Raw genomic sequence first — 14,678 nt, forward strand, 5'->3', positions numbered from 1 at the left:
CAACATCAGTGCAGCGTACAGCCAATCACGCGAGACATGAGAGTCAAACCATCCTGGAACTTTTGGCATACTCTTTTCAACATACTACGATTTGGAACATGTTCTATTTTCAAATATGTTACTATTTAAGACGGATATAGTATGTGAATTGGGACGCACCGACGGAGTCTGTTTGGCCTGTTGTGTAACTCACTTTGTTGAAGATTAACAGTCGACTCATTGGAAGTGATTGAACTGAATTTATTGAATCATTCATAGTTTACACAGAGCTTTAAAATAGAATATGAAAGCACTGTCGTTCATTTATAGATGTAATATTAACAATCAAATATATTTTTATAGGTTTTAAATAATACAGAATTGACAGGAAATAAATACATTCGGTATGAGAAGACAAACGGGCAGTGGCTTTAGTGTCACTGTTCACAGACTTGTCAAAGAATTAAAATCGAAAGGTGACACTGCACAGCTTATCGAGTTAGAATCAAGTCAACTAGAGTACTCGGGTTAAAAGTAGAGTCAACTCACACGAAATACGTTACCCAATTTCAAGTGGAGTCTACTTGTATGTTTTTACAGGGAAACTCAACGTTCAATCTCTGGGTTAAGGGAGTAAATAAAGCCAGAGCAGGGTATCATGTAAACTTTGAAGGGATCGTTCACACGGAAATGAAGACTTTCCTATACCTTTAATCATTTTTGATCTGTTAACCACAAAAGAAGATAATCTGAAGAATGCTGAAAACCGGTAACCATTGACTTCCATTGTAGGAAAACTAAATGCTATGTTGTTTTGTTCAAAATATTAAAAGGTATTTGGAAAAATCCGGTAACCATTGACTTTCATAGTATTTGTTTCTCCTACGATGCAGGTCAATGGTTACAGGATCATATTGTGTGTTCAAAACATCAATAACAAAGGTCATTCTGGTTTGGAAGAAGTCGTTGATGAGTAAATGATGACCAAATTTTCATTTTTGCAAAGAATTAAACTATTAGATTTACAATCTGTGACCTGCTCCAAAATATCACCATGATCTGTTATTGTTGATCCATTAGGAAGTGGACTTTATTTAGTCTTTATCCTCTCTTGAGTGTGAAATGCATTTCTTAAAGGGACGGTTCACACAAAATGAAAATTGTCATCGTTTCCTCGCTCTTGACTTGTTTCAGTGCAGTTTGAGTTTTGTTTTTTTTTAATCCGTAAACTAAAAATAGAAGATATGAAGAATGTTGAAAACCGGTAACCATTGACTTCCATTGTAAAAAAAAAAAACAAATACAATGGAAGTTAATGGTTACAGGATTTTTCAGAATATCATGATCATCATCATCAGTTTGTGTTTAAAACAACAACAACAACAACATTTGCATTTCTTAATGGGACGGTTCACCCGAAAATGAAAATTGTCATCGTTTACTCACCCTTGACTTTTTTCAAACCAGTTTGAGTTATTGTTTTTTTATCTGGTAACCAAAAAAGAAGATATTCTGAAGAATGTTGAAAACCGGTAACTATTGACTTTCATTGTTGGAAAAACAAATACTGTGTTGTTTTGTAAAAAATGTTAAGGATATTTGGAAAATCCTGTAACTGTTGACTTCCACATTCTTTGTTTCTCCTACAATGGAGGTCAATGGTTACAGGATTATTCGGAGTATCATCTTTTGTGTTCAAAACAACAACAACATTTGCATTTCTTAAAGGGACAGATCACCCGAAAATGAAAATTGTCATCATTTACTCACCCTTGAGTTGTTTTTTAATCTGTTATCCAAAAAAAAGAAGATATTCTAAAGAATGTAGAAAACCGGTAACCATTGACCTCCATTGTATTTGTTTTTCCTACAATGGAAGTTAATGGTTACAGAATTTTTCAGAATATCAGCTTTTGTGTATAAAACAACATGCAACTATTAGACTTACAATCAGTAGCCTGCTCCAAAATATTAAATATTGTTACTCCACTAGGAAGTGTACGTTTAGTCTATCTGTTAGCCTCTCTTCAGTGTTAAATATTGCATTTCTTAAAGAGACGGTTCACCCTTAAATAAAAGTTGTCATCGTTTACTCACCCATTGACTCGCTTCAAACCAGTTGGAGGTGTTGATTTTTTTTTTTTTTTTAAACGGTTCACCAAAAAAGAAGATAATCTGAAGAATGTTGAAAACTGGTAACCATTGACATCCATTGTAGGAAAAACAAATACAATGGAAATCTATGGGTAAAACAAATGCTATGCTGTTTTGTACAAAATATTAAGGATATTTGAAAAAATTCGTAACCATTGACTTCTATAGTATTTGTTTCCATTGACTTCCATTGTTGGGGAACAAAAAATACTGTGTTATTTTGTACAAAATATGAAAGATACTATTTGTTTCTCCTACAATGGAGGTCAATGGTTACCGGTTTTCAACATTCTTCAGATTATCTTCTTTTTTTGGTTAACCGTTTAAAAAAAATCAACACCTCCAACTGGTTTGAAACGAGTCAATGGGTGAGTAAACATTGACAACTTTTATTTAAGGGTGAACCGTCTCTTTAAGAAATGCAATATTTAACACTGAAGAGAGGCTAACAGATAGACTAAACGTACACTTCCTAGTGGATTAACAATATTTAATATTTTGGAGCAGGCCACTGATTGTAAGTCTAATAGTTGCATGTTGTTTTGTACACAAGAGATAATATGCTGAAAAATTCTGTAACCATTAACTTCCATTGTAGGAAAAACAAATACAATGGAGGTCAATGGTTACCAGTTTTCTACATTTCTTCAGAATATCTTCTTTTTTTGGTTAACAGATTAAAATACAACAACAACAACAACAACAACAACAACTCAAGGGTGAGTAAACGGTGATAATTTTCATTTTCGGGTGAACCGTCCCTTTAAGAAATGCAAATGTTGTTGTTGTTTTGAACACAAAAGATGATATTCTGAATAATCCTGTAACCATTGACTTTCATATTATTTGTTTCTCCTACAATGGAGGTCAACAGTTACAGGATTTTCCAAATATCCTTAACATTTTGTAAAAAACAACACAGTATTTGTTTTTCCAACAATGCAAGTCAATAGTTACCGGTTTTTAACATTCTTCAGAATATCTTCTTTTTTGGTTACCAGATTAAAAAATAACAACAACAACAACAACAACAACAACTCAAACTGGTTTGAAAAAAGTCAAGGGTGAGTAAACGATGACAATTTTCATTTTTGGGTGAACCGTCCCTTTAAGAAATGCAAATGTTGTTGTTGTTGTTGTTGTTGTTGTTTTAAACACAAACTGATGATGATGATATTCTGAAAAATCCTGTAACCATTAACTTCCATTGTATTTGTTTTTTTTTTCTACAATGGAGGTCAATGGTTACCGGTTTTCAACATTCTTTTGTGTACAAAACAACACAAGTCTGGTCAACGTCAAATATGAGCAAATGATGACAATTAAAATTTTTCACAAAGCAGGACATGCAACTATTAGATTTACAATCAGTGACCTGCTCCAAAATATCACTGATGCTAATGGTCTTCATTTAGTCTGTCCGCTAGCCTCTCTTCAGCATTTCTTAAAGGGACGGTTCACCCAAAAATGAACATGCACTCACTATTTACTCGCTCCCTTTCTATGAGCTTCCTTCTGCTGTGGGAACAGAATGGAAGATATTTCTACCCACTGACTTCCACAGCAGGAAAAACAAATGCCATGGAAGTCAACGGGCTTCCAACATTCTTCAAAATATCTTTAATATATATAGGTAACAAGGGAGAACTACCCCTTTAACTGTGTTAGTGACAGACTCACTGTAACATTCAGGTTTGAGGTGATTAATGCATTAATAAAGTCACGTGTGAGGTGCTGGAATAAATAAGGAGAGCTGAAGGATCACAGTCTTGATCGGTCACGCTTCATCAGGAGAACTCTTCAGAATACAGTGACGATGGCTCCGTCTGTCTCCACAGGACTCTGCAGATCATGACAGAAGCATTTCTGATATGACATTTATTCAACTTCATTTTTAAGTCATTGCATTAGCTGCTTTATGCAGAGTGATGCATGAAAAAAAATAACTTGGAATTAAAGCTGCAAGCAGCGATGATAGGGACCTCGCACCCGGGCTGACCACTGCCCGGCGGCCTCAGGATGACAGAGAAGAGCGAACAATAAACAAAAAATCTGAAAAAAATCACAGATGTATGCCAAACTTCCTTCTGTCAGCAGGTGGTGCTATGACTTGGACTCAATGTTGGCATGTAGATGTCTTCAGGAGAGGAATCTTATCGACCATGTGAGGTTTCAGGCAGATCAGACACTGGCTGTTTCTCAGTATGCGTTCTTCAGCGGTCTTGCGTCCTCGTGTTCTCGTGAAACGTCATCATCAGCTGCCTAAGTTCAGTTCCAATACTCAAGACCGCAAGTATGGAGGACGCGTGAAACTTCCCGGATGTGTTCTTGATATCGAGGACGCACCGATGCAGACTTGAGCACCGAACTTGCTCTAGAAGTCCTAGAAGTCATTGCGACTGGAGGTGGGAAGCGCAGCATTTTATTTAGATTTATTGGTAACACTTTAGAATAACTATCCGTTATAACTAGTTAATAGACCATTAATAAACTTTTAGTTAACAAGTTATAAATGACTTGTTAAACAAAAGTTAATAGTTTGTTAATTATTTATACTTGTGCCTTATAGATGGGCAATGGATAACTTACAAGCTGTTAGTTAACAAGTTGTAAATTTCTTCTTAACTGTATTTTAATGATTTATAACTATACCTAAAACATTAGTAATAGATCATGAACAAGCTGTTAGTAAATAACTTAATAAAGGCTTGTTAAGTATCAGTTAATAGTGTATATATGTTATTGGGACGTTATTCTAAAGTTGCAGCTATTCTTCATTTATTAACTGTTAGTAAATGAGGAATAGTTGCAACTTTAGAATAACGTCCCAATAACATGCTTGAGCTAATAACTAACACTTAACTATTATATTTACTCACACTTCACAGACGAGAGTTGTTCATCGTTTGTTAACCATCTACTAATACCAGAGAATCTTTGTAGAACAGCAAATGGATGGAACAAGTTCAAGCTACAGAAATTTGATGTAATATTTAAAATATAAAATGTTTGTTTTTAAACCTTGTTCCACTTATAGGCTATTCTGTGTGCTGTGTTTTACCAAAGAAACTCCACATATGAAATGTTAAACGTTGTGTTTAATGTATAGAAACACACATACTGCGCCATCACATGGCAGTACAACAGTATGCAAGAATACAAACCCATGAAGTGCTAAACATGAAAACAAAATAAATAAAAATGTAAAATTACACCAGTGGTCTAATAAAAAAGTTTCACTGGTGTTATTAGATGGTGAACAACTGATCTGTAAAGTGTGAGTAAATATAATAGTTAAGTGTTAGTTATTAGCTCAAGCATGTTATTGGGACGTTATTCTAAAGTTGCAACTATTCCTCATTTACTAACAGTTAATAAATGAAGAATAGCTGCAACTTTAGAATAACGTCCCAATAACATACATACACTATTAACTGATACTTAACAAGTCTTTATTAAGTTATTTACTAACAGCTTGTTCATGATCTATTACTAATGTTTTAGGTATAGTTATAAATCCTTAAAATACAGTTAAGAAGAAATTTACAACTTGTTAACTAACAGCTTGTAAGTTATCTATTAGCCATCTATAAGGCACAAGTATAAATAATTAACAAACTATTAACTTTTGTTTAACAAGTCATTTATAACTTGTTAACTAAAAGTTTATTAATGGTCTATTAACTAGTCATAACGGATAGTTATTCTAAAGTGTTACCGATTTATTATTAAAGTTCAGAGATATGACTTATTTACCTCAGGAGTTTCCCTAAATGAAACGGTGAGAGTAAACATTAACATGAATATCTTAATTAAGGAATAAACACATTAAGGGTGTTTGTTTGCTGAAATTCGTATTAAAATCTGTTTTATTTATATTGTGCAACATATATTTATAATGTTTTTATGCAAAGTATATATTTTGAAAAGGGGAAAAACAATAAATCGTTGTATGAATGCTGTAATGTTTAAATAATTTACCATTTAAAACACGTGAAGGTCATGTGACCATCAGGAAGAACGCAGCATCTCAATTCTCAAAGGATGCGTTCTCTGCCCTCGCGGTCTCCTGAGTTCGTTCTTCCGAGGACACCTGGCAACACCGGTCTCCACAAGGACACAAGTCCGTTCTCTGCGTTCTTGGAATTGAGAAACAGCCAGAGTGTGGCTAAGTTATAAGTACTTCCTGTTTCATGGCGAATCACTGCGGTTTGTCAGGCTCCCTTGGACACGCCCTTTGGCAAAAACTCTAGAGCTGCGTCCCAAATGGCACACTATACACTATGCACTCATGCACTTACGCACTCAACAGGATAGTACATGTATGTAGTGGCGTCCCAAATGGAGCACTAATGTTTTTTTACTAAGTAGAAATTTAAACCGTTTCCCTGATGACGTTTGACGGTTATCAGTGAAATAAACGACCGAATTATCAAATAATACCTGCAGTGAGTATAACCGCATTCATTTAGAGTGAATGAAAACATCCCCAACAGCACACAAGGGTTAAATACAGTGAACAGATACTGTAAGTGATGATGGTGCAGACGCTCACCCTGAAGATGTGTGTGTGGTTCAGGATCAGCTCCCGGGTCATCTGCACCATGTTTATGTTCATGGCCAGCTCCTGGAAGAATATGACCACGAAGATCACGGCCAGATTATGAGCCGTCATGCGGTTGGTTTGACTGTGCTTCTGCACGCTGGCAGCAGAAAGAGAAACACAAGCAACGTGTGAATGTCTTTACACTTGTTCTTGTCTGGTGTGAACGCACCATTAGACAATGTTAAGTTGTGGATTATTGGTAGGCCCTGTGTGTGCAGAAATCTGCAGATTTGAGAGGGGTCTGGCTGCAGACCTGGTGCAGTGCAATCTGGGCTGCATCCAGTGCTTTTTAATGGGCTCACCCAACCCCACCCGTCACAGTGACGTCACTCACTCCATTGAGTGCATTGAGTCTGACATTGCATCGCTGAGGGATGCAGTCTCAGCTTGCATCATAAAAGCTGCATCCAGATACTATTGGCAGATTTACTCATGTAAATGTGTGTAAATATATATTTATTTAGTTTTAAAATTCAATTCATTTCAGTAAAAGCCAAATGTTTGCTTATTAAAGTTAGTTAATACACATGGAGTTATCAAGTACTATTATACATTTAATAGTTCAATGCTGTAATAAACACATGCTTGTCCCCTACACCCCAACTCGCTCTTTACGTTCTGCTGACTCTGGCCTTCTCGCTGTCCCTCTGTATCGCCTCTTCTTTTGATCTGCCAAACTGACCACTTTATCTGATCCCCCTCCACTCTGCTCATATGTCTCTTAGGTCTTGTTTGTGTAACTCCAGTTTGTTATATTTGACTTCATGTATGTTTGTTTATCTTTTGTTGCATTGCTTTTAAAGTGTCCTTGAGCTCTGGAAAGGCGCTATATAAATGAAAATTATTATTATTAGTATTATTATTATTATTATTATTATTATATGTACTAACATTAATAGGCAGTGAACAACATATTCACTAACATTAACTACTGAAATATTATAACTTGTTACCATTTAGCAACTTTTTAGTCATTAAAAAGATGCTTTTGAAGCTTTCGACATTTTAATAATAACACTAATAATAATAATGTACACAGCTCATGCATTTCGTCTATTGCTCAAGCTTATTACGAAGTTCTATTGTTTACACATGTAACTCTACGGGCCCTATCATACACCCGGCGCAATGTGGCTCAAGGCGCGACGCAATATGTTTTGGTAGTTTCAGCTTGGCGCAAGAGTGGTTTTGAGGCAGACCGCTGGCGCGTTGCTATTTTAAGAAACTATAATAGATTTTTCATTAGACCAAAACTAACCCGGTCTAAACTCCAGCACAGAGTTGCACCTCGCTTACACACTGCTTAATACACACAAGAGAGCAATAGGCAAATATCTTCACATATGAAAAAATTTAAATATTAAGGATATATATAGGATATAATAAGAATAGATATAGGATATAAATATACAGGATTAACATATTACAAAACATATTATTTTCTAGCCTACATAAATATGAAAAATCACTGCTTTTATGTCTTCTTCATCTCGGGAGGCTTTTTCAGTTCATTCATAACAATCTGCTTTTGTATAATGTTATTATTATTAGCAGTATTATTTATTATATCCATATTTATATTTGTTTTATTAAAAACAAGCTTAGATTTGTCCACCTGTCAGGTTTTAGACCATATGGGGCACAGCATGTGTATTTGGAAATAACTCAGTATTTTGAGCACACTTGGTCATTATTGTTCATTTATTCGTTTGCTAGAAATTAGAACTGAATTTAGAAATAGTTTTGAAACAAATCTTTGTGCTTAACAAACGCAATTAATTATTTATAAGCTAAATGATGTCTGTGCGTAAAGGTTTCCCTATCCACAAGAGCAAAATCGAAAGTGAACTTACTTTACGTCATGTTAATAAGGAATGCGCTCTTGGCGCGATGCAGCTGACTCTTAAAGGGAATGGGAGATGAGACTCTGATTGTTTTTTCTCAAAACACACCTATAACTCATTAAGAGAATAAACTCAACACTTTTAGACCATGCGCCACGGCGCAAAGCGGATTTTCCCGTCCTTAAATTAGCAAGTATGGATTCTGACACGCCTTGAAAGCGTTTGCGCCCTGCGATTTGCGTTTTGCGCATGGCCACCAACATAGAGCCCATAGTGTTTTTGAAGGTTTCGACATTTAAATAATAATAATAACACTAATAATAATGTACACAAATCGTGCAGGCTGTCGATTGCTCAAGCTTAGTACAAAGTAAAATGTGGACATTCTAAAAGCCTCATATAATCAGATTGATAATTGTGTGTTGTTTACATGAGTAACTCCAGGTCTTCAGTATTCTAATAAGTGTGTTTACGAGGACAGAGTTGAATGGCTTACTTGTTGAGGTGTGCACAGAGAGCACTCAGTGTAGCGATGTTGTCTGGAGGAAGCTGTTTCAGCAGTTCTCTATACGTTTGCAGACGGACCTTTTCCCCTGGCAGAGCTGTGGAGAAATAAACGAGAAGTAATATATTATACTTCTTACAGAACATTGAAGAACTCAGTCATTCATGTCTCAGTGCTGTCTGGAATATTTAAAGGGCTATGAAACCCCCTCATTTCAGCAGGGTGTTTTCACACCTCTACTTTGGAAAAAAAAATCATAAAAGTGGGCGTGTCCAGCTTTGTTTAGGGGGGAGTGTCGGAGGAAGAAAAGAGGAATAGTGTGGGAGTGTCTATTTGGGCGCGCTGAGTTTGAGTCAAAACACACACACACACAGGGGACAAAGTGACTGTGTTTACTTGGACATCTGTGGCCGAATTATTTGCCAAATTATTAAATGGTGGACTTTAACTGCAGTTTGGCTCTTTCATTCAGGGAATTCATTCATGTTCCTCGCGACAAACGAGATATTTGATTCGAGGATCTGCTCTAAGCGTGTATTTTTCATGCAATGTTTGATACCGCACGGCGAATGAGAGAAAAAAACCTCCGCATTTCCCGGAAACTTAGATGCACACGGCAGGTAGTGTCAGAAAGCCGCGTGTGTTATTCCGGTCACAAAATGCGGTGAAAACCCTACACGAGGTTAAAGTTTGGTTGTGGTGCTAACATGTTTACACTCTGTGCAATAGTTAGTTAGATACGAACAAACTGAATAAACAAAGAGCGCTGGTCGCTCACTTACCAAATCTGTAGAGACAGGACAATCACCAGCAACTAGAGCCGCGTCTTTATGAAGAGGAGACTACAAGCGAATCCAGATCTCAGCGTTTGCAGATGAGAACAGCTCTCAGGTAAACAATAATCCTCCTTAGACACGTAAGTTATTGTTGTCGAGCGTCGCGTACACTGTTAATCCACACGTGAGTCTGAGCTCTCACAGAGAGAAAATGAAAACAAAACTTAACGGCAGCAAACTATAAAAGCAACACTTCACGCTTGTTTTGCCAACACAACGTGGCGTCTCTGTCGTGAAAACACTGTGACAGTAATGAATATTAATGAAGTTGCACAATAGAGCGCGCTGATTGGTTTGAACCAAGCCTTACTCATGCATTAATGCAACACACTGTAAGACGTAATAAGACACACTCTGGCACAGAGGTCCAGTCTGCACGCTGGAATACAGGCTATTATGTCATGACCGTAGCATCAAAAATTTGTTTCAAACCGGAAGTACGAATTTGCTTGAAATAACGCAAAAACAATCAATTTACACTTTTTAGTGAAATATAGGTGTCCTAATAGTGTTTTTAACATATACGACTGTCAACAGCTCAAAACATGTGTTTTGGTGTTTCGTGACCCTTTAAGAAAATGCTGTACGAAATACAGTGTGCAAAAAATACTAGTATTCAGCTTAAAGTGACATTAAAAGGTTTAACTAGGTTAATTCTCTCTTTAACTAGGTTAATCGTACACCCGGCGCAAGGCGCGACGCAGTTGTTGTTTGCTAGTTTCAGCTTGGCACAAGTGTCGTTTTGACGTTTTGCAGCACGCCGTTTAAATAGCAAATGCATTTGCACTCATGTGTGCGCCCATAGGCGTTCTGGTCTAAAAAAGGAGGTGTGTTGAGGCGCATTGCTGGAGCGTTGCTATTTTGAGGAGCTATAATAGAATGTTCATAGATCAGATCAAATCAGGTCTATTGTCCAGCGCAAAGTGCGTTAGTTGTGCGCCTCGCTTACACACTGCTTAATACACACAGGATGTACAGCAATACACAAATATCTTTACAAATGAAAAAGAATTAAAGGATTAAAATATTACAAAAAATATTATTTTCCAGCCTATATAAATATAAAATCCACTGCCTTCATGCCTTCATCTCGGGGGGCTTTTTCAGTTTATTCATGACAATTTGCATTTTGTATAATGTCACGTGCGCGCACACACCATCCGTAAAATCACTACTACAGCACAGAGTGTAATGCACACACACACACACACACACACACACACACACACACACACGAACGCAAGCACACACACAGTGACTAGTACTGCACACAATGTAATGCGCACACACACATGCATGGATGCACCCAAGCTCAAACAAAAATGCTCATGCATATGATGACAAGCGCTCATGCAAGCAGGCATGCACAAACAAAAACACACATACACACACTCTCACACACACATAAGCACACGCTCAAGCGAAAATTGCACGCACGCATGCACAAACACACTCATGCACTCACACGCTCAAACAAAAATGTGCTTGCGCGCACACAAACGCAAGCACTCTCACACGCAGTCAAGCACACGCAAAAACCCCCACATGCTCAAACAAAAATGCGCTCACACAAACACAGTCACGCACACTAACACTCATGCATGCAGTCACACACACACAAAAACTCGCACACGGACATACACGCACACTCAGACACGCTCACACACTCATACACACACCCTTTCTGACTTCGTAGCCTATATTCCTATTGTCATGAAGTAATTAATCTTTGAATGAATGTCTGTTGAGTTCAGACCTGCTGCGTTTTGCCAGTGTGGTCTGTGTGTTTGTGGGATGAGCTCGCTCTGTCGGAGGATCTGCTTCAGCGCTCCGGAAACGTCCAGCACGGAGAGCTCGTCGGTTTGCAGAACAGCTTCTTTTGGAGAAACACGCAGGGTGTCCACCAGTTTACTGATCTGAGGAGCGATGCCACACCGCCGGTACAATCCCTCCACCATCAACCCTGAAACAAACACATCATCTTGTATCACAGGTCTTGTATCGTATCATTTTACCTTATCAAATCACACATCATAGTGCATCATACCATATCATCGATAACGTATCGTATCATATCTTGTATTGTATCATTTTATGTATCAAATCACACATCATATTGTATCGTAACATATCATCGATAACGTATTGTATCATATATGTTGTATCGTATCATATATCTTGTATTGTATCATTTTACACATCAAATCACACATCATATTGTATCGTAATATATCATTGATAACGTGTCGTATCATATATCTTGTATCGTATCATTTTACACATCAAATCACACATCATATTGTAGCGTAACATATCATCGATAACGTAACGTATCATATATCTTATCGTATCATTTTACACATCAAATCACACATCATATTGTATTGTAATATATCATTGATAACTTATCGTATCATATATCTTGTATCGTATCATTTTACATATCAAATCACACATCAAATTGTATCATAACATCATCGATAACGTATCGTATCATATATCTTGTATTGTATCATTTTACACATCCAATCACACATCATATTGTATTGTAATATATCATTGATAACGTGTCGTATCATATATCTTGTATCGTATCATTTTACATATCAAATCACACATCATATTGTAGCGTAACATATCATCGATAATGTAACGTATCATATATCTTATCGTATCATTTTACACATCAAATCACACATCATATTGTATCGTAATATATCATTGATAACTTATCGTATCATATATCTTGTATCGTATCATTTTACACATCAAATCACACATCATATTGTATCGTAATATATCATTGATAATGTATCGTATCATATATCTTGTATCGTATCATTTTACGTTTCAAATCACATCATATTGTATCGTAACATATCATTGATAACGTATCGTATCATATATCTTGTATCGTATTATTTTACATATCAAATCACACATCATATTGTAGCGTAACATATCATCGATAATGTAACGTATCGTATATCTTATCGTATCATTTTACACATCAAATCACACATCATATTGTATCGTAATATATCATTGATAACGTATCGTATCATATCTTGTATTGTATCATTTTACGTTTCAAATCACATCATATTGTATCGTAACATATTATTGATAACGTATCGTATCATATATCTTGTATCGTATCATTTTACATATCAAATCACACACCATATTGTATCGTAACATATCATCGATAACGTATTGTATCATATATCTTGTATTGTATCATTTTACACATCAAATCACACATCATATTGTTTCGTGACATATCATTGATAACATATCGTATCATATATCTTGTATCTTATCATTTTACGTTTCAAATCAAATCATATTGTATCGTAACATATCATTGATAACATATCGTATCACATATCTTGTATCGTATCATTTTACGTTTCAAATCACATCATATTGTATCATAACATATTATTGATAACATATCGTATCATATATCTTGTATCGTATCATTTTACGTATCAAATCACACATATTGTATCATCGCATATGATATTTTATTGTTACATATCATATATCATCGATAACGTATCATATCATATAGCTCGTATCACATCATATCATCACATATATTACAACATCGATATCATACATGTTATAGTATCATATAGCTCGTATCGCATCATATCATCACATATATTGTATCGTATCACATATATTGCAACATCGATCATATATTGTATCGTATCATATAGCTCGTATCGCATCATATCATCACATATATTGTATCGTATCACATATATTACAACATCGATATCATGTATCGTATCATATAGCTCGTATCGTATCATCACATATATTGTATCGTATCACATATATTACATCGATCATATATCGTATCATATATAGCTCGTATCGTATCATTTCATCACATATATTGTATCGTATCACATATATTGCAATATCGAACATATATCGTATCACATCATATAGCTCGTATCGTATCATTTCATCACATATATTGTATCGTATCACATATATTGCAACATCGATCATATATCGTATCACATCATATAGCTCGTATCGTATCATTTCATCACATATATTGTATCGTATCACATATATTACAACATCATTATCATATATCGTATCCTATCTCGTATTGTATCAAATTACATATCATATCGCATCATTGATATCGTATCATATCACATAACATCATTATCTTTTATTGTATTGTGCCATATCTCATATTGTATCATATTATATATAGCATATCACATATCATATTGTATCATATCATGTCACATAACATCGATATATCTCATATCATATTACATTTATCCTGTCAAATGTTATAAACAGCTGGTTATGCTACTTGATGTTGCAAACTGACATTGTCCTATTATGATATTCTACCTATTTACGTATAGTCATGAACACACCTGTTTGTAGAGGCAGTAGTTTGACTGTTTTTTAGCCGATTGTTATTCCTAGTAATTTCTCCTATAGGCGACCGAATCGTAAGTTCTAAAACAATCGCACTTCCGCATTGCAGAACAAGCTCAATAGATAAAGCTTGTCTGGTGTTTGGTGATGTTGGCAGTGGCTCACCGTGCAGTGTGATGTGGGAGATGCAGCGGTGGACAGAAGTGGGCACAGATCCTGCCCTCTGCTGCCCGTCTGTGCTGGAGCTCATGGCTTTCTGTAGCAGCTCATGCCACCTGCGGCAGCTGTGCTCCAGCTCAAACTGCATGTGAAACGTCCTGCACGAACACACA

The 14,678-nt window shown here is 36.0% G+C and overlaps 1 protein-coding gene across 24 annotated transcripts in view; it reads right to left on the bottom strand.

Moving 5' to 3' along the window:
- Window positions 1–224: 224 nt before the first annotated feature.
- The window catches only part of LOC100005008 (arf-GAP with Rho-GAP domain, ANK repeat and PH domain-containing protein 1), a 46,995-nt gene continuing 32,541 nt past the window's right edge, over window positions 225–14,678 (bottom strand). For 8 of the 24 annotated variants that reach the window (XM_001344132.9, XM_068216160.2, XM_073935531.1 and 5 more), the window contains 5 exons: window positions 14,512–14,663; window positions 11,681–11,887; window positions 9,080–9,185; window positions 6,689–6,836; window positions 225–3,975 (listed from right to left, as the gene is read on the bottom strand). In XM_001344132.9, the coding sequence (XP_001344168.4) occupies window positions 3,934–3,975; window positions 6,689–6,836; window positions 9,080–9,185; window positions 11,681–11,887; window positions 14,512–14,663 (655 nt within the window). In that variant the 3' untranslated portion in view covers window positions 225–3,933. The remainder of the gene's footprint in view (window positions 3,976–6,688; window positions 6,837–9,079; window positions 9,186–11,680; window positions 11,888–14,511; window positions 14,664–14,678) is intronic. The other 16 variants (XR_012396957.1, XR_012396960.1, XR_012396956.1 and 13 more) reach the window with 7 other exon arrangements.

Source organism: Danio rerio, chromosome 21 (assembly GCF_049306965.1).
Source record: "Danio rerio strain Tuebingen ecotype United States chromosome 21, GRCz12tu, whole genome shotgun sequence".
Taxonomy (NCBI): Eukaryota; Metazoa; Chordata; class Actinopteri; order Cypriniformes; family Danionidae; genus Danio; species Danio rerio.